Source organism: Malaya genurostris, chromosome 1 (assembly GCF_030247185.1).
Source record: "Malaya genurostris strain Urasoe2022 chromosome 1, Malgen_1.1, whole genome shotgun sequence".
Lineage (NCBI taxonomy): Eukaryota > Metazoa > Arthropoda > Insecta > Diptera > Culicidae > Malaya > Malaya genurostris.
The window spans coordinates 140,029,803-140,057,364 of record NC_080570.1 but is presented as its reverse complement, the minus strand read 5'-3'; the positions used below and the strand labels follow the sequence as shown (position 1 = coordinate 140,057,364).

Below are 27,562 nucleotides of genomic sequence, written 5' to 3'. Positions count from 1 at the left end.
ATTTGGAATTACCGGTCAGTCAGTCGGAGCAAGGCTTCCGATAACACTTCCAAAAAATGACCTGTTGACAAATCTAATAATCATTTCTAATTCGTTAAGTCCTTTAATAACTAATGTCTCAATAAAGTACTAAGAAATGTGTCGTAATTTTTGGAATCCATTGCACAAGCTGGAATTTGATTAGGAATTTGCTCGGATTCTACATCGATCGTTTTATACTGCTCTTAAACCAGTGCCGAATCAAACGAGCCTGTATTTAATTTCGTAATTTCTAACGAGCAGAAAAGGTTTTGACAACACCGTCTACTAGGTCTGTAAATTTCTTCGAACCACTGAACGTAACCGTTTTATCCGCTCATAAACAAAAAAAAACATTCCCAGTCGATGCATACAAGGAAACATACACGTGTACTCTCTACTGTACTGGTACTGTTTCAGCTATGGCCGATTGATTCGTTCGATTGATCGATGTAAAAAGGTTAGTCGGGTGGCATAATGGCTTTATTACATGTTAATGGATCGAATAGTACACGTGTTAGCTACTTGGCCGCGATCGCATCCAACCGGCCAGTTGTTGCTTGTATTAGGTGAGTCGATATGTCACATAACACTGCTTGTTACAAGATACAATACTACTGTTGCAATATAAAATACAATTGCAAAATGCAATATGATGTACAGATCAGTAGTGCTAGTAGGTCCAAACTGGTTAAGAAATAGGATCAATCAGAATCCCTGCATCCTATATCAATTACGAAAATGTTGCCATAAGCACAAATTGGTGTATTTGGCAACACGTATCGCTTAAATCGACTAGGATGCAATTTTGCCCGATATTTATGAAGAAACTCCTGCTGCCAAAATTATCTTTGCCATATTATGGTAGTCGTGTAATATCCTTTTCAGGATTCAGAAAATATTAGCTATCTTCGTTACTTGAATATTTTATCTTTGAACTCGAAATTTGAAGTTTTAAATTCTTTCAAAACCTATTTAGTTTTTTTTTCAAACAATTTTATGAATTTGTCTTTAAAGGAAAATTGTTTGATTATATTGTAATTTTTAATAACATTTTTCACACTTTTTTAAAGTTTGTTCCATTTTTTTTAAATCATCACTGGCATTAATTTTTGCCTTTCTTATATAGTGAAAACCGACCTTTCTTAGTGTCATATACCATTCGACACAGTTCGTCGAGATCACAAAATCTCTCTCTGTGTGTATTTATATCTGTGTGTATGAGACAAATAACAAATAACACTCGATTTTCTCAGAGATGGTTGAACAGATTTTCACAAACTCAAATTCAAATGAAAGGTTTTATGGTCCCATAGACGGCTATTGAATTTTTTCCCGATCCGACTTCCGGTTCCGGAATTACATGTGCAAATCTATGAGAAAATGATCACTCAATATTCTCGGTAATTTCTTGACCGATTTTTCCAAACTTAGATGCAAATAAAAGGTCTTCAAATTCTTTAAAACGTCCTCGAAAAGTTGATCCAGATCTGACTTCCGGTTCCGGTATTACAGCGCGATTAGTGAAAAATTTTCATTTTCATTAGTATTTTTTGAAACCTACTGGTAAATGCATCTAATTGGTAGACCTTGTTAGTTAGTGGGCATATAACTCTACTTTGGGACTACTAGTCCCCGGTTTCTGCTTCCGAATGCACCGGTAATAGTGAAGAAAGTTCCAAAAACGGAACTCACTTCGATATCCCAGCAACGGTGACACCGATTTTCACAAATCAAAATCGTTCTAATTAAAGCTCTCATTGTCTTAAAAGATGATGTGCGTTTTCATCCAGATCCGACTTCCGGTTCCGAACATATAGGGCGATGAGTATCAAAACATTCAAACCGTCATATACAATGACGATGCAAAACCGGTACACATCGGTATGTTCTCGTGCGGAAGAAAAAAACACCACCGCCTAGCACACAACGTGCTTTGTTCAATTTTGTATAGTGAACAGAGTTTCCAAATTTAAATCTATATCAACTTGACATAACTGTTTACAAATTGAAAAGGTTATGCTAATTTATACTCAAAGAAAGTTTTTGATTTTATTCAAGTTTGAAAACAAAATCTGGCCAGAGTCTTCTAGTGATGCTCTTGATAATATAAGTAATACCATAAAGTCATCATTGCACCACTAGGTGAATTAAAAAAGATTTTCTTATTAACTTTATTCTAGTTTTTAAAGATAAATTTAAAAATTGTGCCTAATTTTGCTCTAAATTTACTCGAATTCGATTCCAGATTTATCTAAACTTTTCTGGAAGCTATTCTTTATTTCAATTTTTTGTAGTTTGCTTCAATTTGTCATTTTAATATTTTTAAATAATTTTGATCGATATCTGTCGATTTTTTTCCTTTGATTTACTCAGTATCGAAACTAGTAATAATTTTTTCCAAGCTCAACTGTCTGGGTTTCCGTATTCCGTAAATAATTGGTTTGCGTATGCAAATAACCTAAATCCGAGAAGGATATAAGTTAACTGAATCAAAATTCCGATGTCCTTAAATCATGTTCTGATCGTTCCATCGATCATCCCCGCCTTAGACCAATGTTTACATCAAATGGATTCAAAATTTACAGAGAGTTTTTCGATCACTTCCGGGTGGCATCCAATCGCGAACTCTTTCTAAATACTTGAAGGAATTCTAAATTCGAGCTTTTTTCTAAATATTTAAATGCGAATATTCGGAGAAAATTTTACCGATTTCAAATATACTGTGGTCTTTTTTACGCGGTTTTCTATGCGATTACTTGGTGTTTTTAACGCGATTTTTTTACGCAGATCTCCGGAATAACGCGTTATTTTTATGCCTGTTTTTTCCACGCGGAGTTACGCAGATTTTTCATGTGGATCTTCGCAGGGACGCAGATTTCCGAAGTTACAAGTTTTATTTTCACGCGGATTTCCAGAATTACGCGTTTTTACGCGGATTACTGAAGTTACACAGTTTTGTTATGCGAATTTCCGAGGTTTCACGGTTTGCTACGAGAATTGCGGGTTTTTCGCGCGTTTCTTCTATGCGGATTTCCGAAGTTATGCTGTTATTTTACACGGATTTCCTAAAAAACGAAATAACGATTTTTACGTGGATTTCTTAAGTTACGCGGATTTCCGAAGTTACGTTGAATTTTTATCCGGCTTTTATAAGGATTTCTGAAACTACGCAATTTTACGCGAATTTACATGTTTTTTACGTGAATTTACGCGGATTTCCGAGGTTCTACATTTATTCTAACGCGTATTTTCGAAGTTACACAATTTTTTATACGAATTTCCAAAGTTACGCGCCTTTCTACGATGATTTCCGAGTTTACGCGGGGTTTTCACGCGTTTTTTCTATGCGGATTTCCGAAGTTATGCTGTTTTTTACCCAGATTTTCGAAATAACATTTTTTTGGTGGATTTCCAAAGTTACGCGGACTTCCGAAGTTACGTTGAATTTTCACCCGGCTTTTGAAAGGATTTCTGAAATTACGCAATTTTACGCGAATTTACATGTGCGTAACTTCGGAAATACACGATAGAAAAAATGTGGAAACTCTGAAATCCGTGTAAAAAAACACGTAAATTCGCGTGAATTTACCCGGATTTCCGAAGTTATGTTGAATTTTTACCCGAATTGGAAAGGATTTCTGAAATTACGCAATTTTACGCGAATTAACACGTTTTTATTACGCGAATTTACGCGTTTTTTACGCGGATTTCTGAGGTTCCACATTTATTCTAACGCGTATTTCCGAAGTTACACAGTTTTTTATGCGAATTTCCGAAGTTACACGCTTTTCTACGATGATTTCCGAATTTACGCGGGTTTTTCTATGCGGTTTTCACGCGAATTTACGTGTTTTTTTACACGGATTTCAGAGTTTCCACATTTTTTCTATCGTGTATTTCCGAAGTTACGCACTTTTCTAAAAAACGGAATAACACATTTTTTTAGTGGATTTCCGAAGTTACGCGGATTTTCGAAGTTATGTTGAATATTTACCCGGATTGGAAAGGATTTCCGAAATTACGCAATTTTAGGCGAATTAACACGTTTTTGTTACGCGAATTTACGCGTATTTCCGAAGTTACACAGTTTTTATGCGAATTTCCGATGTTACACGCTTTTGATGATTACCGAATTCACGCGGGTTTTTCAAGCGTTTTTTCTATGCGGATTTCCGAAGTTATGCTGTTTTTTACCCAGATTTTCGAAATAACGTATTTTTTTTAGTGGATTTCCAAGGTTACGCGGATTTCCGAAGTCACGTTGAATTTTTACCCGGTTTTTGAAAGGATTTCTGAAATTAAACAATTTTACGCGAATTTACATGTTTTTTCACGCGAATTTACGTGTTTTTTTACACGGATTTCAGAGTTTCCACATTTTTTTATCACGTATTTCCGAAGTTAAGCACTTTTCTAAAAATAACACATTTTTTAGTGGATTTCCGAAGTTACGCGGATTTCTGAAGTTATGTTGAATTTTTACCCGAATTGGAAAGGATTTCTGAAATTACGCAATTTTACGCGAATTTACGCGTTTTTTACGCGGATTTCCGAGGTTCCACATTTATTCTAACGCGTATTTCCGAAGTTACACAGTTTTTTATGCGAATTTCCGAAGTTACACGCTTTTCTACGATGATTTCCGAATTTACGCGGGTTTTTCTATGCGGATTTCCGAAGTTATGCTGTTTTTTACCCAGATTTTCGAAATAACGCATTTTTTTACGTGGATTCCCGAAGGTACGTTGAATTTTATCCGGATTTTGAAAGGATTTCTGAAATTACGTAATTTTACGCGAATTTAAACGGTTTTTCTCGCGAATTTACGCGTTTTTTATGCGGATGTCCGAGGCTCCGCATTTATTCGAACGCGTATTTCCGAAGTTACACAGTTTTTTATGCGAATTTCCGAAATTACGCGGGTTTTTCACGCGTTTTGGCTATGCGGATTTCCGAAGGTATGTTGTTATTTTTACATGGATTTCCTAAAAACAAAATAACGATTTTTTACGTGGATTTCCGAAGTTACGTTGAATTTTTACCAGGCTTTTATAAGGATTTTCGAAGTTACTCGTTTTTACGCGTTTATTACGCGAATTTCCAAGGTTACGCAATTATGTTCTTTCCGAAGTTACACAGTTTTTTACGTGGATTCCAGAAGTTCCGCGGATTTACGCTTTTTTCCTAATCTACGCAATTTTTAGAGGGGTTTCCGAAGTAACGCGTTTTTTGTGCGGTACACCTTTTTTTTGGAGGAACCTGGCCTCAATTTCGTAACCGTAGTATAACCTAAAAACCAATTCGTACCGTCATCTCATGTAGCCTGCTAACGCAGAAGGCGACAGCACCCAGTCAAGTCCGTTCTGTTGATTAAATGTCATCATCAGAGACACACAGGAAGGCATGAGATAGGAACTCGCGAACACTACTAGGTTTGAATATCATCTTTCGACAATTTAGTGATAAGCCGAAATTAAACCTAAAGAAAAGGAAATTCAGTTCATGATTTAGATATTAAAATTAGATAAAATTCCAACCAAATTAAGTTTGGTCTTTTCATTTTTTCAAATATTCCTGCGATTTTCGCATTCGTTTGATTCTGCCATAATGTGAAGATAGGTTCCAGAATCTCGAGAACACTCTAAACGTAACGATAGTAAAAACAATTAATTTTAATCCAAACCTGGCTGATCTTGAATCAATGAAAAATTACTGATTCGTTTTTGAAACCTATGGCGATAAGAAGATGGTAATCTTCTCGTTATGAGGATCATGCTCCAATGACACTTCAATTCAGTTATTATCGATTTTGTTTTGGTTTGTTTTTTTGTCGAGATGGAATTCAATTCAATTTCTCATCGATTCGATGTGCCTTTTCATTGAGATTGTGAGATCCACCCTCCCCCCTCCCACAACTAGCACGGCGGCAGGCGATCACAGCGCACCGTTTCGGGATATTTTTAGGCCACGACGGGCGGGTTCCGCCGTTATATAGAAAAAAAATGCCACCCGAGTGAGCGCCGTGGTTGGCGTAAGAAGTGGAACACAGACAGCGCGCGGCCAATGAAGATGTTTAAATGAAAAATTTTAACGTAATTTACATAACTGATTATGAGTTCAGGACTTTTGTCTTTTTTTTTTTTTGGTTTGCTCCAGATCCGGTCCTGTTTATGAGCCTCGTACTTGGTGGTGGATTCTCCGCAGCTGACTGACTGGGACTGCGGCTGTGTGAGTGTGACAATGCGGCATCACTGCAGGGATTCGCCCTATTATTCCCACGGCGACGGAGGTGCGCTTGCGCAAACCTCGTGCGCAAATAACACTCACCATTGCAATCCTTGTCGCCTATTTATGTATGATGAACTCCACTCACACGGAGGACATCAGTGGGAAAATGCCACCGCTACGGTTTTTCCCGTCAAAGCAAATACGTGCCATTTTCCACACGAATATGGTACGGTATGGGTGAGGGAATTGACCACACGCACATACTCACACCCGTTCTCACCGTAAGAGCTTCATAAAGTTCGATATTTTTTGTATGGCTTTCAGAAATTTTCACTCCCAATTTATAAATAGTTGCGTTTCGGCATTCTCGGTTGTACGCCGCGCGGTCGTGTCTTCCCGGGGTTTCGAACGGAGCGACGGAAATGCGCACCGTTCTACTGGCAAGTCTGGCACAGGACGTTTTTTTTTCTTTCTGTTGTTTGCTCCTGAGACCATCATCATAACCGTCATTATTATCGGCACCGCGGGTTCAAGCTACGACGGGAATTACTACTGCAATTGTCCAAAACAAAGGACGACGACGCCGTGTTTGGTGAACCGTGTCCTCGGATAACCGCGGACGGATACTACTCAACTTTCTAGTCAACTAGTGCTGTGATAAGCTGTTTAGAGTTTTAGGTCATTCGGAAGAGGATGATGCAAAATCCTCCCGTATTTTTTTTTGGTTTTTTGAATTTGAGTTCCAAATAAGTGTAGTGAAAGTTTCGTTGAAACTGCTGCCATCTGGAAGTAAGGAAGTGAACCTGCTGAAGTGATTGTCGCGTTGATGACAGACGTGATTGATCGGCTCCGAGGTCCGAGTGCCATCATCAGAGCTGAAGAGCTGTGTATCGATATTTATAGTGATAGGTGACCGCCAGTGTGATCTGAACGTACGCAGTTGTCAGTCGTAACCCGCGATCGCGGCGATCGTCAGAGAGAAAAGCAAATGTGGGGGCTGAATCTTCTGAATCTTTCCAATTCGTTTGGAACAATCTTACCTAGGTCCATCCATCCGGGGGAGGGGGGAGAGTGGTGACGAAATGAATAGGTTTCCACTCAGGAAAAAATCACCTTATTTTCGCAACTTCTTCACTACCGAATCGGCATCGGAAACTGCCTTGCCTGTGGTGGCAAGAATTGCGAATTAAAAATAAAATCTACGTGAGTGCGGCTTGAGTGACATAACGAGTTTTCCGCTTGGTCCGTTCCCACGCTCTCTCCTTTCGCAAAACGACTCTAGACACTTTTTGGGTAGGGAAGAAAAACAAATTTCCATTAATCCTGAGATCTACGATCTAGAACATTTCTTCGGACAGACTTCCGACCTCGAATCCGATTGAATCCGATCAACGACCTGCGATCTGAGCTCGACACGGTTCGGACGGTGCCGACGGGAACAGGGAAGTGCCCTTCGGAAAAACAAACATACACACACATACACTAGCGATCGTCACACGCCAAATGACATTGGCCTTGGAATGTGCGCTGCGCGTTGCGTTGCATCGCGGATGTCAAAACACTTCAGCACCGCTTGAGAATCTCAAGTATGCACAAACGATCGCGGTCGCTGAGGGTCGCTTAGTGTAGTGGCGCACTTGCAACTGCAACCCAAGCGAGGAGCCAAGTTCGGTAGATTATTTGCTTCCTAGAGCCGCGACGAACGAACGAACGAACGAACGGCAAAGGGTCGAGGTTTTGATCTGCGATAACTTTTTTTTCGCCACACCGAAATTAGGTGAAAGTTATCGACTGCAAAAAAACGGGGCCAAGTCTGGATTGTTATTTATACGCCGCTAAGATCTAAGATTAGGACGACGAGGTGACATTGCAGCACCGTCGAAATCAGCCGATCGACAGCCTAGGGGTGATGAAGTCGAATGCGTGAATTTATTCCGTTCGGTTTTCTGTTTTCCCCATCTTCAGCAACTCGGACTCGGACAGGTGTTGAGGGCAACTTGGCTGCTGCTGATGCTGTTTCATCAGACCGGACCGGACTTTCACGGAGTGGTAATTTTAGCTCCGGTGCTACACAACAACATTGACGCATTTGGCGATGAAGAAAAACCAAACCAAACAAACAAACAAACCATTTTACCACGAAGAAAGCAGAAAAACAAACTTTCAAATTAATCACTGTCTATTGGTGCGATGCAAAATCCCACCCGCCCTAGAAGGGGATTGCTCATTAACTGTTCGGCTTGCTTCTACAACAACACCTGTCTGAGAGAACCGGTTCGGTGTTCGATCCAAGTGTCAATCGGCTTTCTGGGCAGGATTCACCACTCGAAGTAACCACCGGACCGCGGACGAGCATTGCCTGATTTTGGGGCCGTGCACTGACAGACCTTTTTTCCCCTTCGATTTCCAACATGTCCTTTTCCAAACCGAGTCAACCAGTTTTGTCACGTTCGCTGATTGATGTCCCCGTGTAGGAAACTTGCCATCCTAATGACCGCAACGGACGGCCTAGCAATGGCGATTCATCCAGGGATGGAAAGGGAAGCAAGGGGGTGACTAACCTGCAGCTGCATAACGAGTGCTGCGCACATTAAACATTACAAACTTGAAAACCTGACCGTACTCCTACAAACGACTCCGCTGTCCGGCGGTAATCGTTGTATTGCTGCCACTGACTAAAAGTCGAAAGGAATTGAGAAAAAACTAAAAAAAAATCTCCGAAAAATTTTATTGTTTATTTAATTTTTGCGATATTGAATTTACGCAGCACCACTTTGCACGTAAATTAAGGTTCCAGTGTATTTGGCAACCCTGCTTACGGACTGACAGGCTGTCACAGGGTTGCCATTTTGAAACATTTCTTCTGTACTGATTCGAACCAAATACACAGAATTCACCTAAATTTACGTGCAAAGTTGGGAGTGCGTAAAATCAATTTTGCGTAAATTAAATAAAACATTTCATAATTAAAATTTAATTTTTTGCGTAAAAAAAGTTTTTATTTTTCAATTCCACTCGTGTATATTAGTATAATTACAATAAAAAAACTATCTACGTCCATACGCAAACTCGATTAGGACCACCTGAGTACATTCTTATACTATTGACATCCATAAGAGATATTCCAAGATCCAAGAACATTGTCCTAAGGGACTACACTGTGTCCCATGATGTGAATTTATTCACTATCTTTACCGAAGTGCTAAGTCTTTCCTGGCGTGCCGAACGAAAACAAGCTTCGGCTAATACTGGCCAATTCATATGGTCATTTAGGGGCTAACCTTATTTTGTGCTAGGGCACATAACCAAGTGTGTTGCAAATAGCAATAACTTTATGTCTGCCTAGCGGCTCAAATTGAACTGATTAAGTTCGCAGTAAGCAGTTCAATTTGAACTGCTCGGCACTGAGGAGTCTAAGACGAAACGTAAAGATAGTGAAATTGGTTATGTGCCCTAGCACAACAAAAGGTTAACCCTCTAAGTGTATTTATTGTTTGTTGCTCATATTTTTAGAGCTACACATTGCTTACTTGTCTGTTTATATGTAGCTGTTCCATGTATGTTCTCAGTAGTCTTCAATGAAAGCCTTAAGCCCTGAACTCCAGATAGTTTTTGGATAATCCAAAGCATCTACAATAAGCCTCTTAATTGCGTGTGGTATCACGACTATAGACCGTGAACAATAATGCCAATAATACAGTTTCTAGTGCTGATAGATCTTAAGGTCTGAACTCCAGGTAGTTTTTGGGTTACTCAGAGCATCTAAAAGAAGCCTCCTAATTTATAATCACGAATATAGACCGTGATCAATAAGGCCAATAACGCAGTTTCTAGTTCTGGTAGATCTTAAAGCCTAAACTGCAGGTAGTTATTGGATGACCTAGATTAACACGTTGACTGCCACGACCATTCTCATACGACCAGAATATACGAGTTATCTCTTAGGTTGGCAGTCAACGTGTTAATTTTAAGCGCATCACAAATATAGACCGTGAAAAGTAAGTTCATTAATACAGTTTCTTATGTTGGTAGATCTTATGGTCTGAACTCCAGGTAGTTTTTTGGGAACTCAGAGCATCTACAAGAAACCTTCTAATTGTTAGAGGTATCACGAATATAGACCGTGATCAGTAAATTCATAATTGCAGTTTTTTATGATGGTAGATTTGAAGGCCTGAACTCCAGGTATTTTTTGGGTGACCTAGAACATTCACAATAAGTCAATGATTTGCATGTGGTATCACGACTATAGACCGTGAACAGTAAGGTCTTTCAAGTAGTTTCTAATCCTGGTAGATCTTTAGGTCTGAACTCCAGGTAGTTTTTGAGTGATCCAGAGCATCTTTAAGAAGCCTTCTAAATCTAAGCGGTATCACGAGTATAGACCGTGAACAATAAGGCCAACGCAGTTTCTAGTGCTGGTAGATCTTAAAGCCTAAACTTCAGATAGTTATTGGATGACCTAGAGCATCTACAATAAGCTTAGTAATTTTAAGCGGTATCACAAATATAGACAGCGAAAAGTAAGTTCATTAATACAGTTTCTTATGCTGGTAGATCTTAAGGCCTAAGCTCCAGATAGTTTTTGGGTGATCCAGAGCATCTACAAGAAGTCTTCTATTTTTAAGTGGTATCTCGAGTGAATACCGTGAAAAGTAAGCCTATTAATGCAATTTCTTATGCTGGTAGATCTTATGGTCTGAACTCCAGATAGTTTTTTGAGAACTCAGAGCATCTACAAGAAGCCTTCTAATTGTTAGCGGTATCACGAATATAGATCGTGAACAGTAAATTCATATTTGCATATTTATGCTGGTAGATCTTAAGGCCTGAACTCCAGGTAGTTTTGGGTGACTCGGAGCACATACAAGAAGCTTCTTAACTTTAAGCGGTATCGCGAGCATAGACCATGCAATATAAGTTCATTAATACAGTTTCTAATGTTGGTAGATCTTAAAGCTTGAACTCCAGGTAGTTTTTGGGTGACCCAGAACATCTACAATAAGTCCCTTAATTGTAAGTGGTACCATGAGTATAGACCGTGAACAGTAAGTTCATTAATACAGTTTCTATTGCTTGTAGAGGTCTTAAGGCCTGAGCTCAAGGTATTTTTTGGGTGATCCAGAACATCTACAATAAGCTTATTGATTGCATATTTTATCACGAGTATATAACATGAACAATAAGTTCATTAATGCAGTTTTTTATGCTGGTAGATCTTAAAGCCTGAACTCCAGGTAGTTTTTGGGTAACCCAGAGCATCTAAAATAAACCTCGTAGTTGTGGAATCATGAGCATAGACCGTGAACAATAAGCTCGTTAACGCACTTTGTTTTGCTAGATCTTAAGGCCTGAGCTTCAGGTAGATTTTGGGTGACCTCGAGCATCTACAATGAGCCCCTTAGTCTCACGAGTTCATTAATGCAGCTTCCCGGGTAGAAGTGATTTGCAAACCAATACCAAATTCTGTTATTAAAATCAAACATCTCAATGGTAGAAATTAACATTATTTAGTTTGAAATAAGAGTTAAAATATCAAAAATTATAACAAAGCCTGCTTGAGAAAATAGCAACAAAATAAAGAATTCTGTCATTGTAATATCAAACCAAGAACAAAATATTTATAGAAGATGAATTTGTTAATTATTTTATATTCTAGCATTTAGAATAGAGTAACATCTTAAGTATTTCTCTTATCTAATTCTGATGCAGTTTATTCAATGATATTTTATTTGAAGATAAAATTACTGGATCAATTTACTTAAAGAAATTGAAATAGCTCATCAATAACGAAATAAGATATTATAACTAATTTTGATGTTGAACAGATATTGTACAATGTCTTGATCCCTTGATGGAATATCACGAAAATATCAAGTATCGCTATGACAACACAGAAACATCAAGCCAAGATATGATGGTAAAATTTGTTATTATTTTGACCTTTGTTTGCTATTTACACCTACCCGGGTTATTATACTGTTAGATCTGAGGACCTCAACCCCAAGTAGTTTTTGGGTGACCCATAGCATCAACAGTAAGTTGCTTTTTTTTATTGTGAGTGGTATCACGAGTATAGACCGTGAACAACACTTTGTTATGCTGGTATATCTCAAGGCCTGAACTCCAGGTAGTTTTTGGATGACCTGGAACTTTCGGAATATGTAAATTTGTGATCACTGTCTGATTGACCTGGGTTGGTGGTTCAATGCATAGAGTACTGGTCTTACAAACCAGTTGTCGTATGTTTGAACCCCTACCTGGAAGGATTCATAGTGTCAGCAGGATCGCAGTATTAGCCATGCAATGATTCTGTACGCTATGAATCGGCTGCAAAGTCTGTGAAACAGAAAGGCCAAATTCCACTAAAGGAATGTAATGCCAAGACTTTGCTTTTTATGTGGTATCACGAGTGTGGACCGTGTACAAGGATTTTGTTAGTTCACTTGATTACGCTTGTAGAACTTAAGACCTGTAGTCAAGATCAGAGCTAATAAAAGTAATTTTCATTGACTCAACATAGACCAAAATGACAAAAATATAAATGTCACTCTCAGCTCCGCTTGTAAATTATGAGAACGAAATCCATGTTCAGTCAACGACGAAGAGCGGAACAGTAGTTTCAAAATTGTGTTCTTTCTTTCATCTATCCTTTCACTCATTTTCGGGTTTTTCAGTGAAAATCGTAAACCTACTATGCAGTGTCGATATTCAAACGAATCTTCAAAAATCTGTAATAACAGAAAACGATTCGCAATTATTTTTTCCTGTTGGTACTCGTATCTATAGTAGTTTTGGTTTCCAAGTTCTTGGATATAATTACTTCGATTTATCATATTTTAGACACTCTTTATTACCAAACTTCACAAATTTCCATTATATCGGTGAAAGAATCAGAATTAAAATGCAACTGATTCTTCCTGCAGACGAATTTATTGGTTTAGTTTTGTCGTAGGGGAACGAGCGACGTTGACATTGATACTCTCTTTTGTTTCAATGAGAGACGAAAATGCTTCTTCTCGCTTCGTTTATTTCGGTTAAAAACGATTCGATTGATATTCGAAAAACTGAACTCAAAGTGCTAGTCAGTCTATGCTCAGCCCATCAACGAATAAAAATGGTAGTCGAATGGCGCCAAATCTGGTGAATACGGCGTTTGGGGTAGTAGCTCTCAGTCAAATGCTTTGATTGTATCCTGAGCCAATTTCGCTTTGTGTGCAGGTGCATTGTCGTGAAAAACATAACTTTGCCGTGTAATAAAATTACTTCAGGCCCATTATTCTGATCATTTTTCGATCAATTCATGGTTTAATTCATTAATTTGTTGCCACACCTTTCTGATTCCACCAAACACAGAGCATTTCCTTCTTGCCGAATCGATCTGATATGCTGTCATCGATGTTGATGGTTGTCCCGAGTTAAATGAATGATTGTTCCGATATGAAATTCTATTTTTTTAATTCAGTGATGTGATTATTATTGTTAATGTTACCCTATTTTACTTCCAGTGTTAAATCCTGTGATTTTATCGTGTTCTGCGAAATGACCCAGACTCTTTTATTAGTAAAGAGAATTTATAATGTTCGTATTGTAATTCCCACTTACTCGTCTTCGGCTCACTGATGTATCAACTGTAAAAATTGAATTAACATCGCCACTTAGCAGTTCAACTTTTAATCAGACGAACATTTTTCTCTACTTAAAAGAACCCGACCATCTCTTTTAAGAGAACCTCACCTGACCCGAATTCGAACAATTTTTATTCTGAACCGGTACCCATCCCGAACACATTGAAACTAAAAATCCTCATCCGGATATTAGACCAGTTTCTATTTGAAAATTCCCAAACCTGAACCGGATCCGTACTCGTTGAAAATAAAAATCGTTGGCGCTTCAGTGAAACATCCTTAATGTGCCATTGGAAGTGCAATGTGAGCTGCTTTGCACCATCGTCTTTGGTGGTGGCACCAGGAGCTTGTCGCAAGGTGTAAATTTTTAATTCTATGATATTTTGTATTATAAATTTCCAGTGTCTTGTACAAGTTTTGTTTGCTGTTTGCTCGCTGCGAAATTAGCAAAAATAGGTTCCGCTGTCTGTCGGTCCGAAAGTATGTTATGATTCAGAATGTGGAAACTTGAGTGATTTCATACTTGTTCGAGAAATGTCACTCCAAGTGTAGAAAAGTGTTGAATCATGTCGTTGAAAAAACCCCGATTTGATCATTGCTCTATTTTGGTTTCCTATGTAGTAGTACATTGTTCGGAAAATGTCACTGTCAACATACAGCGGAGACGTACTCCAAACAAAAATTTAAGAAGAGTAAATTAATAAACCGTCTCCGATGCAATTTATTTCGGAACCACGAAGAGTAAGCAAATAAAAGACTGCTTTAGTAATCCAACCGTGCAAGACTTTGGAACATATTTTGTAATAAGCGAAAGATCTGCTCATTTCGGTTCAGCTTCGACACGGCACCCACTGTTTTTTTTGTACATGAAATTTTTTTCTGGCATTTGTTGGCAATACCTACGTGACGATTTCGACATTTACCACTTACTGTAGCCGATTCCAAAATATAAGTTTTGGTATCGTGATAATGTGTCCATTCATTCAGTCCAAAAGAAAGTCGATGTTCAGCCCCTGGTAGTCGAATTTAGCAATTGCAATGGCAACATGAGGGCTAATAGACTTATCGTAAACAATGGATAAAAATGATAGGGTTGCAAATTTGCTCAAATTGTCATTTAGGGGTTAGCCAAATTTTGTGCTGGGACAATATTCTAGAGATGTGATAATAATTACATTGGCCAGATTTTACAGACGTTTTAAAATTGATTGATCAGAATCTGTTTGAAAATGGTTCTCAAAATTATCATCAATACCCTGTTAAAATATATTCAATTTGTGAAAAATCATTTGAAAGCCAGTTCAAAGTTGTTCCAAACCCTTTTGGAAATCGTGTCAGAATTGGTTTGAATTTGTCACAAAGATGTTCAAAAATTATTTCAAAAATTTTCATGTACTTCTAAATGTTTTAAACAGTAGCATCTCGTGGCAAAATTTACGGGTTGTGCATTGATTATATCAGATGTAACAGTTCGTTGCAAGTGAAAACTCAAGATTGAGGAATGGATATTCGATTGTGATATTAAACTTAAACTTATTTTGTATCATCGATACAATATTAGAATTCGGCACTTTGCACGTCGAACAAATCTGTCAATAATGTCAGCAATAAAACTGCTTCTACGTTACAACTGAAGCAGCCAAAAATATCAGGAATGAAAAATCATGACAAAAAAACCAAAGATCCTGCCACTTTTGAGCACCCTGTAGGACTTTTTTTCTTTAGCAATTTGAAGAATTTTAGAGGGCTCATTGTCTGAAGTGATTCCGTGAAAACAAATGTCATTTTTAAAATTCGGGAATCTGCGAATCTCAGATTAATCTATGAACCTGGCATCTCCGAAGATAGCAATTTGTTTTCAACTTCCATAAGCATAAGCCACTGTAACCTCTCCTGAAGGTGCGCAAGTACAAGTTTAATTGTTCTCACAGAACCAAACGTGACAGAAAGAATAACAAATCTCAAAGCTGAGCAGAGCAGCTAATTCGTACTCTTGTTGAATCTGTGTAGTAACTCATGTGCACGGAATAGACACTAACACAGCGACAAGAGATACTAGAAATATGAAATGTGAGTAAATAAACTCAATTTCGGTGCACAAGGCAAAGTGCTCGAGTTCAGAGCGCCACGTATTGGCCACGGCAATGTGATATGAATAGATCGTCATCGACCAGCAACTGCAAGCAGCTTATAAAGAATTTATACGGATTATACTGTGGACAAAATCTCTCATTAGGATCTATTCGATACCATCCGACCAGATTTCTTCGAATTAATAGAAAATCTAAAAAATATTTGAATGTGGGTGGAGATGCACTTACTTCAAATTTGACCGGTTGTGCAGTGCACGAGATGCACATAAGAACGAAGCGCCACTGGTTTTAAAATATTATCAATTTGACTAGATTCGACTAAATAGTTCTTAAGCAAATTTTCGAAGTTATGCGGTTTTTGAGGGAATTTTCGAAGTTTTGTGGATTTTTTTATGCGCGATTTCCATAAGCCTAGGTTTGTATGAAAGCCACTACTGGGTTATTGATCAAGTTCAAAGATGAATTCTCTATCACTTCCAGTTCCGAAGATATTATGGTGTGAGAAACATAACCGACAAAAGGCACATTTTATCTCCGCTCAATTTTCTCGGAGATTTCTGAACCTCATTTAACAAGCCTAGGATCGTTTGAAAGCTACTACTGGATCATCAATTAAGATGGAAGATCAAATGACTGTTACTTCTGTCTTCGGCAAAGTAATGGCATAAGTTACGTAACCGACAAGATGAACTTCTTTCCGGTTGCTCAATTTTCCACATTCAACAAGCTTCGGCTCATTTGAAAGCTACTATTGAGTCATCGATCAGGTTAGAATACCAAATGACGATAACTTCTAATTCAGTAGATATATCGTGGTATAAGTGACGTATCCGACAAAACGCCGATCGGTTTTCCACTCAATTTTCTCAGAGATGGCTAAACTGATTTCTACTAGCTTAGATTTGTTTGAAAGCTACTATTGGGTCATTAATCGAGTTTGAATACCAAATGGCTATCACACTACTGGTTCCGGAGATATAATTGTATAAGTGACGTAAACGACAAAACTCATTTCTGAGCAATTTTCTCAGATATGGATGGAACGATTTCAATATTTTAGGCTCGTTCGACACTAATATTGTGTTGTGGATCGAGTTCAAAGATCGTATGGCTCAAACTTGACGGTTCGAAGATATAATCGCACAAGTGACGTAAGCGACAAAACATTTTTTTTCTTCGCACAATTGTTTCAAGTTCAAATGGTTTGTTTTTATGAACTACCCAAATTAATCTGAGTGAGTTTGTATCAAAAATGAGCCCAAATTCGTGTCAGAAATTGTCTTAACTAATAAATACTACTGAGTGTCAAATTTTAAGATAACTTAATGATCGCAAAAGAAATAAAATGGATTGTCCGTTGGTTTCAACCTTGCATGGGACATAAACCTGTTTACCGGGAATATAGGTATTGTCTAGAAACTTGACATGCAGTACCAAATAATTGAAGTTGAAAATGCCTTTAGAGTCTTCATTGAAGCCTATTTGATTTTTTCGCTATATATAATGAACGATTTGATTACATTTATAGTAAATCTAATGAAAATTAAAATTGAAATAGAGATATCAATGTTTAGGTATGTTTCAAGATTTCGCTCAGAATTTCAAGTCGCAAATTATGTGTCCGATTGAGCCCCACTTTTTTGTCCGGTTAGGCGCCGCACAGACAATTCATCTTCGAGACTCAAAAATAGTTTTGTGTCTCACGTCATCGAAAGCACTCAATAATCACTGAATGCAGCATGAAATAAACATTTGAAAGCCCAAACCAAACCGTCATTGCAATGCACATAAACCAAATAAATTTAAAAAAAAACCCTAAAGAAAAAAATTAGTAAAAAATGTACACCTTTTGACACAAACGCGATTGACGCCAAACTGAATTAACTTACTGTCATCCAGCTAACTGACCTCTGTTTGTCACATAAAAGCACATTTACAAAGTCAATCCATGGATCGAAATAATTACTGATTTAAAAGATATTTAAGCTGTCCGGTTTATCCCCGTGTTCGGACTAGCCCCGGTCTCCCCTATGCGGTTTTTTGGTTATTTTTTACGCTGTACCTGTTCTCCGCATGAAAAGAAGCATGTGTATATTCATTCGAGCGAAATCGGTAAGAACTATTGGAATCAAATGACATTCCAGACAAAAAATGCAAAGGGGCTTTTTGTGACAAGGGGATAGCCAATCAGGGTTGCCACATACACAGATTAAACTGTATTTTAGGGATTTTTCAGATAAATTTGTGACCAATATTCTGTATATACAGATTATAGATTTTAGGCAAGAAATACAGATTTTTGATAGCGTGGATTGAAAATTAAGTAATGATTGAGCTAAAATATATTAAATGATACTGTTGTTACTCGAAATAAAAACATTATCCTGATTTAAAAAGAGGATAAAACTTACACAGAAGAGAATATCAAGGACAGCAAACACAGATGTCCTATTCGCTAATAAAGATTTGTCTATGCTCACTTTTTCTTGCAATCAGTGTAGCGTAATTACCTATGCTTTCAAAAATTGCTTCTGATAAAATGGGAAGATGGGTCATAACGAAAGGTAATGAAAAAAAAAGATAGCCAATTACATAATACCTAAAAAACGAAAGTGAAAATAATCAGACTAAGTTCTCACTTTCAGATTGGATTTTAATTTTTCCCGAAAGGCTCAAACGCAGAAATAACTTCTAGCGTTTTTCCAACTACAACATCAAAAAATGCAGAGTTTTGGTATCTTTAAATTTGGGTTCCAAAGACATTTTCGATTTCTTATCCAGATTTTCATGTTTTAGATCCCCCGATACAGATTTACAGATTTTTCCAGTTGCGTCTCGTCCTCATGTGCATCTCGTGCACTGCCCAACCGGTCAAATTATTTTTTAGATTCTCAATTTATTCGATGAAAGCAGGTATCGGATATAAAATATTCAGCGATTTTGTCAACAGGCAAGTTTCTCATGTCGCTGTGTTAGTGTTTTTTCCATGCACATAAGTTACTGCACAGATTCCAGAAAAGAACGAATTACTCAGCTCATATCTAAGATTTGTTGTTCTCTCTGTCACATTTATCTCTGTGAGAACTTGTATGCACACCTTCACGAGAGGCTTCAGTGGCTTATGCTTATGGTAGTTGAAAACAAATTGCTGTCTCAGTTGCAACGTCTAAACGTTGGTTTTATTGATGAAGTTATTAACAGATTCGCTCGACGTGCGGAGCGCCAAATTCTTCTATTGTATCGATGATACAGAATAAGTTTAATAAAAAATCTCTTGCATAAGTATATCGTTGTTTCATTGTATTGAAAAATACAAGCGAATATCGCTTCAAAAATCTTTAGTTTTCACTTACCATACACTGTTACATTCGATATATTCAACCCGTAAATTTTTTGCAGCCACCTCCGAATACGTTTTGGTACGAAATGCGGAAACATTTCTATGCCAATGAGGTTCCTACAGAGTTGTACTCACACCAACTCGAAACCAAAGTATGGAGCAAACTATGCACATTCTTGGGTAAATAAAAGTTCAATAACCGAGTATAAAGATTCTGGAAGTCGATTCGGAAATAGCAAACCGAAACACCTTACTCGAATCGCTTCACAACCAATTCACGCCATCACGATGAGAACTCCGTAATTGATCCGGAAAAAAGGTTAGGAAATCAACAATTAGACGATAGAGGGAATCCACCGACAGGTTATTTTTCTCCAACGCGCGTACCCCATATTTATTTATTTTCTTCTCGCCAGTGGAAAACAAATTATTCTTCGGTTCTTCCCAACAACCACACTCCGAAGTTAAGTACCACCCGCAACCGCGCGGGCCCAAAAAATCGATTTGGTTATTTACTTCACCCTAATGGTCTAGAGCAGTATTTAAATTTAATCGCACTATCTCGCACCTTTTCCCCCCATCACCACCACCACTACGCTACGGCTATTCTCTCTGACGCACGCGAAACAAAGAGATCGCCGCGAACGATCGCCCCGACGAACGATCGTTTGTACGCATCTCGACAACGAAGCAATAACAAAAAACAAACTTTTTTCAACAGTAAGCATTTTTTCTTTCCTGAGCCTTCTGCCTTCTGCTGACAGCGCACCAAACAAAACAACGACGATAGAAAACAGAAGCCAACAGATAGTATGTGATGTTATTTGTGTACGTGTGTGTGTTTTTTTTTTGTGTAAGGAAACGCAAATCCGTCCCTGTAGGAAAATAGAAACAAAAAAACAACAGAAACAACAACAAATAAAAAGTGCTTTTGTTCGGTTGGCGTTTGACTGACTGACTGACGGAACCCCGCAAAGAATAGCTGAAGACGCAGTGCGGTTGGTTTCTCGGCGGCGAATTTGTTGTTTACCAGTCAGCTGTTTCGGTTTCCCGAACGAAACAGAATAGTGGCGAACTGCCGTCGCCGCCGCCGCCGCCGTCGTTCGTGTGGTGAAAAAAAAGCTTCGGCGCTGGCAGCTGACAGCGCAACAAAAAACAAACAAAATAACAAAAGAAACAAAACAAAAAAAAATTAAATAAAGTACGCAACACCCGATTAATCCGGATTGTTTCTGCGACGTAAGTAGGTAAGCTACCGATCGCCTTCTCGGCCGTGGTGGTCAGTTCGGAGAAAGGGAGGAAACGATATGGCAACCTCAACGTCGGACCTCACCACGAGTGCGACCGCGCCGAGTCGACGCAGATATGTGCGCAGCAATACGTCCAGTGTCACGCAGCTACTGTCCGACAGCTGCAACAGCATCCTGCAGCGATTCCGTCGCAATCCCAGCGAGAAACTCGAGAAGAGATCACAGTTTCGGTAAAGTGGTTCAGTTTGAAGGTTACATAAAAGTGTGTGTTTTAGAAGTTTTTGCGATGAGGGGGGCGATTTGGCGGGGGACAGCGGTGTTTAGTTTGATGAGCCTTCGTGGAACCCGGAACGGAATTATCGGTTACAATCAGGATCTGGAGTGCTTTTCGCGGTTTTTTTTTTCGAGTAGTTCAACAGTCGGTCAGTTGAATAATCGCTGCGAGCGGACTTTGATTGAGAAAATTGGTTTCGGTGTACTTTCTGAGGTGATCGTAGCTAATTTTGGCACCAACGGGACGGCACACTTTGTGCACAAAGTCGCTTGCATGCAGATTGATGCGAAATTCTTGGCAACACACACAACCTGCTTGAAAGAGACTACGACCTGTGCGATAGAGTTTTCGGGATTTCTTCCTGTGAATTCCCATTGTTATCAGTCCGCATAGAATACGTTGCACCGAAGGTACAGAAGCAGTTTCGTTTGTTTACTAAATTTGTGTTAGAAATCCGGTATTCTTAGCTATTTTTAGCTCAAAATATAAACAATTTGATCTTGCTTCGACCGGAACGCATCTGCATCGGCATAATTTAGGTTTAGGAAAATATTCTTTCTGGATCACCGCCGGTTCCTTTTGCGCTCGATCTTACCGCTTCCCCCGCCGTCGTCATTTGAGTGAATATCTCGTAATCGATCGATCGATCAATCGATAATCAAAAAAGGGCGCTCACGTAACCACGCAATTCCGCTCTCCTGCAGCTTCAACGATCTTGCCCCGTCCGCATCCAGTAGTGCCATTTTTGGTCGCGATCGTCTGAGTTCTTCCAGCACCACCACCAGCACCTCCGACTATGGCAGCCTCGGATCGTCCAGTGATTCGGTGCACCGTGCGCCCTATCATAGTAGCTTCAACAGTACAGTGAGCTCGTACTACAAACCACTGTTTCGTACGTTCGGCAAAAGATTTGACACATCACCGAAAGTAAGCTTCTGCCCCGAAACATTTCGGTCTCTTTCTTTCTGTATGTCTGTGTGTGTCTCAGTTCGTTTTTAACACTCCGAATACCAAAAGGGGGTAAAAAATAAGTTGGAACACTAACTTTGACTGACTATATTTCAGCTGTTTTTTATCAATTTCTAAAATTATATTACCATTACAAAGATAATTATATTATCATTTGGAATAAACTCCTTTTAAAGTACAACAAGTTAAAATATGACTACCCAAAGTTATTATAAAAAGTTTCACCCAAAGTCATTCCAAAAAACGTTGGAACGCTCATTTTGACTGGCCATTAGGGTGGGGCAAAATATTGATTTCAGCTCCACCAAACTTTTCGTGTTCCTTTTGGGTCCCATAAGCACCGTGCAAAATTTTAGCTTGATCTGAGAAACTATATTTTCGCGCCCGAGGTTTAAAGTTTGTATGGAATTTAGTATGGAAACATTTACTTTTTACAAAAAAATTCGGCTCGAGATCAACCCATAAGCTCTGAAATTCAGTGCATGTGTGATTTTCGTAAGAAATTTATCGAGGAGGAAAACCTTCGAAGAACGCAAAACAATCCGACATTTGTAGAAAAAGTTATCAAAGCAAAACCGACACAAAGTCCAAACAATAGCTAATTCCTTAATATATCTAGCATCACTGCTGCGAGTGGTGGTAATATGATTTTGCATTCTTTTATTATGCCATAAAGGTTGATTTGAGTTGTATGATGTCTTCACAAAAGTTTCTCAGTCTATTATGAAGATTATTTTCAAGTCTAACTTTTTGATCTGAAGAAACATTTTTTTGGAATTTTCTACAATATTTTATAAAAGCTGAAATCCAATAACTTTGCCGAATATATAAACTCTATATCACTTATAGTTTAGAAGATAAAGTCGATATTGTTTTATGCAAACAAAAACATAATTTACATAAATATTTGTGTCTTTACAGTAAGGTTTGGAGCATGGTTTGTCACTTAAAAAGAATCTCCATTCTAAGAGGAGTACCCGATCAGATGCACATAACAAAATCATAATACAAGTATATCAACAGTTGATATGTATAACAATTTGTGTTATTTTGAGATATTTAACAAATGAAAACTGTTGAAAGTTACAACTTATGATAACAATATAATAACAAAATCAGTTATGATGTTTTATTTTCATTTACAAGACTCATGACAACGTTCATTATTAGAAAAAATAAGTTCTTCCGTTGCTTTATATCGAACAATAATGATCAGAATTTCAAAAAACTAAATAAATTTTTCATGTAAAAAAAAAATTAACAATTGAAACGATGCTAAAAGTTGGCTGTGATATAGTTTCTCTGTGTTAAATTTGCTATCTAATTTATTACAACTATTGTTATAAATTCCTGCATTCGGGCTTCTGTAGTTATATCAAATTCAATAATAATTGTGATACAAACGTTTCAAAATCAGTTGCGATTTTGTTCCCGCTAGAGTCTTTTTTGTTATGATTTTTGTTATTTTAACAGCTTATCAGCCAGAAATATTTCAAAATTTGTTACAAAATATTCCTGTAATAAATTACTCCAGTTGTTATAACTCTGTTATTCTCATCTTATCGGGATAACTATCGTCAAGACATCAAACCACTCAGATCAAACGTTATAGCATAATAAAAGAAAACCAAATCATCATCATCATTAGCAGCAGTGGTGCTAGATATATTAAAGAATGAGCCATCGTTCGGACCTTTAATAACTTTTTTTACAAATGTCGGATTGTTTTGAAGTCTCCGAAGTTTTTCTTGCTCGTTAAATTTCCTACAATAAAGACATACGCACTGATTTTTAGAGTTCATAGGTTAATCTCTAGCCGATTTTTTCGTAAAAAGTGAATTTCTCCATACTAAATCCCATACAAACTTTAAACCTCGGGCGCGAAAATATAGTTTCTCCGAGCCAAAAATTTTGCATGGTGCTTATGGGACCAAAAAGGAACACGAAAAGTTTAGTGGAGCTGATATTAATATTTTGTCCCACCCTAATGGCCATATCTCAGATAAATTTGACACAAAACAAATAACGTGAAGTATTATTCAATTACGCATAGCAAATGGAAGTTCTGATGAAAAAATAACATAACGGAAAACTTTTTGCTTGCTACATTTTTTCAAAATCAAATGTTGACATACACGGAAAAACCAGCCATCGCAAAACAACTAAACTATTAGTTGTTTTCCTGAAGTCGATTGGTTAAAATTTGGTACAACTATTCGATCGTGTTGTTTGTTTTTCGTGCTGGCAGTTTAGCAATGACACCCAGCAAAGACATGCTCCACAAACGAGTAATGAAACGTTACAGTTGAGCACAGACATACACCCTAATGAGGTGTCACTCGTGCAACTGAACAATGACACAATCCCGGCAAAGTTACCTGTCTGCATGAAAGCAAAAAATGTCTCGGTTGTTTTAACCAATTTTTCAGTTATTTGAACTTAAGACGCCTATTGCAATAAATATTTTTCGCTGCCTCTCTTCTAATCGTTCACCGTCTGAACAACAAAATTTTTTCTAAGTAGCTCCTTATAGCTTTATCACTAAACTCACAGATGATATAGAAATGCAGCAAAAGATTGAAATTCCCAAGACGGAATTCAACAGCAAAATGTTCACAAGGTATTAAGAATTTTTTCCTCGAGAATGTTACTGATAAGCCTAATGCTAGAAATGCAGCGTTTTTATTTACATAGACATGAACTGGCCGAAAATGCATTACTCGCAGATGATTTATACTGTAGGAATATCTATTCAATACATGGAAAACGTGTTTTACAATTAACTCTTATATTCTTCTGCATACTTTCAGTGCATGGAATGGCCACTAAGTAACTGACATAAATGACGTTTATTTGCCATTGAAATTTTTCAATATGAAATGTTTCTAGTGAAATGAAAAGGATTTTCGTTCTGCGTTTTTGCTGTCTTCGTTCTCCGCCAATAGACAGCATTTGAATACACTGAAGTCTTTTTATATGCGAGTTTACGTACCGCATAAAAAACAGCATAACTCTGAAAATTCGCATAAAAAAACCGCATAACTCTAAAACTTTGCATAAAAAAACCGCATAACTCTGAAACTTCGCATAAAAAAAAAAACCGCAGAAAGGAAACCGCATAACTCTGAAAATTCGCATAAAAAAACGCATAACTCTGAAACTTCTCATAAAAAATCGCATAACTCTGAAAATTCGCATAAAAAAGTCGCATAAAAAATCGCATAAAAAAGACCGCATAAAAAAGACCTCAGTGTACAGTAATTTCGTTTATCTGAATGGTTATGACAAAATCAACAGATATGTTAGTTAAACCAACAACATTTAAGTTGAGTCAACCAGGGTGTGAAACGACAATTACAATATTGTAATTTTGCGATCTGCGGGATCTCCGTGTATGTGTTTTATACGCCAATAGATTGCATATGATTTCAGCTACATATTTTAAAAGAAGCAGTTTCAAATTTACTGAAAATAAATCTCACAAATTCTCTTGTTTTTACAGAACTATTTTCAAAATTTTTTAAGTACACTGAAGTCTTTTTTTATGCGAGTTTACGTACCGCATAAAAAAACCGCATAACTCTGAAAATTCGCATAAAAAAACGCATAACTCTGAAAAAGACCTTAGTGAACTCGGAGTTTCGCGAAAAATTGCTAAGTCATAGGCTAAGCATTTATGTACATTAGGATACCAATGTTTGGGGGTCATCTCTAAATCTCTAATTTCGTAAAGCGGTAGTGCTCAAAAATTTAAGCACTTCAAAACAAGTTCCTATGCAAAATTTGAGCAAAATCGGATATGGGTAAGGGGTGCCGCCCGACGGGTAAAGTTTGAAAATTTTAGATCTTAAAAAATCAATGAAATTTCCGAATTTCGAACAATATTTTTGAATGCCAAAGGTCTTAGAATTGTCTAAACGTCGAGACCTAGTGTCATCCCGAAAAAAATTTTTTTTTTTCATTTTTAAAATCGACTTTGGAACTTGAGATTTCCGAAATCGAAAAAAAAATTTGATGACAAATGAAACGTCGAGATTTTATGTTGTCTCGAAAAAAATATTGACTCTGGGACTTGAGATTTTTTTTAAAGCTGAATGTCTTAGGATTGCATGATTTTTTTTCGACATAACACCAGATCTCCACGTTTCATGCAATTCTTATTCGACACCCGAAAACAAATTCGATTTTAGAAATCTCAAAATTTTACCAAGTCTCAGAGTCGAGATTTTTCAAAAAAATATTTTTTTAGATAAAAATAAATATCGACGTTTCATCGAAATCTAAGTTATTGGGCATCTAAAAAGTTATTGGGCATCTAGCCTGAATAAAAATAGATCCATTGATCAAACGTTCCCAGAATAATCGACAAAGTTTAGTCTAGCCCGATTTTTAGCAAGGAAAAATAGAATAACACATTAAATAACAAAATGTGCAATATCTCTAGGGAAGTATCCTGTTCCTTCTATTCGCATTGCTGTAAAAGAAAACGCGACTTGATACGCCACTACTGAAAAAATAAAATAAAATAAACATAATAACATAATAACACTCGCGGATTCTATACCTGACAAGGTAAAAACGAAAAAAAATCCTCTGAACTAAATGTATAAAACATGTTAGTTTTTCTCTATACAAATTGATTGGAAGTGTAGTCAAAAATCTCAGTAATTCAGAGCTAGGAAGCAAAAAGGAGAAAATTTCTTCTAAATTTGTCTTAAAATTGCTCCTATTTGAAAACTATGTCAGTTGTTGGCCAAATATTCCCAGTTTCCGCTTCCGGAAGCTGCATTTCAATTTCAACTTCAACTTCAAAACGGAGCTCATTTAATTTTTACAGTGATGACCGCATGAAATTTCAAATTCTTTGATCTGTAATACATGAAATAAGTCCCGGATCTAACAAAAAAAGTTCATTTTTTATCGTGAGAACTTTTTTATTCTTAAGTATAATCTCCATCTAGAGCGATACACTTGACCCATCGGTCCTGGAACATTTTGATGCCAAGGCCTTCAAAAAAGGGTTCCGGTTTCGGCAATGACCTCAGCATTCGACGAAAAATGTCCTTCCCTGAAGAAACCGTTTTCAGGCTTGGAAATAGATAATAGTCGCTAGGAGCCAGGTCTGGAGAATACGGGGGATGGTCCACCAATCCGAATCGCAAATGCAAATGCTTTTATGTATGAAAGCGCTGGTGCGTCTTTTCCCATAGCTTGATGAAAACTAGAGCTCGTCTGACACGATCAGCTGTCATTCAAACACTAGTGGATAGATAGTCATGAAATTTGGTATTCTTGATATTTGGTTCTCAACAAAAATATACACGGTACGAAACTATTTACGTCTTTTCTGTGCGAGGCCCGGGACTTTTTACTGCTGTTGAATTTCATCCAGATCCTACTTCCGGTTCCGGAACTACAGCGTGAAGTGTGTTCAAAATTTCCAAAGATCGTTTTGAGAACGATGAAGAAATCGCTAGAAATTCCTCTAAATTTGGGTATTTCAAAATTGTTTTGAGCTCAAACAAATTTTATTGGTTTTTTATTATAGATTCAATGGAAAGCTTTTTAAAAAATGAGTCTTTTTTAAATGGTTTTCTTTTTGCGGTTTCATTTTACGCGGATTTTCAAAACGACGCGGTTTTTTCTAAGCGAATTTTACACAATTATGCGGTTCTCTTGTTTTGTCTTAGAAATGCATGAAACGTCGAGATCTGGTGTTATCCTGAAATTTTTGTTTAAGTCAACTTTCTACCACTTAA

At 37.5% G+C, this 27,562-nt stretch overlaps 1 protein-coding gene across 1 annotated transcript in view; it reads left to right on the top strand.

Annotated features, from left to right (window-relative positions):
• Window positions 1-27,562, top strand: part of LOC131428307 (uncharacterized) — a 94,791-nt gene that overhangs the window by 37,432 nt on the left and 29,797 nt on the right. Inside the window, 3 exon segments of the mRNA XM_058592165.1 lie at window positions 8,215-8,298; window positions 20,558-20,790; window positions 21,539-21,761. Of these exon segments, the coding sequence (XP_058448148.1) occupies window positions 8,215-8,298; window positions 20,558-20,790; window positions 21,539-21,761 (540 nt within the window).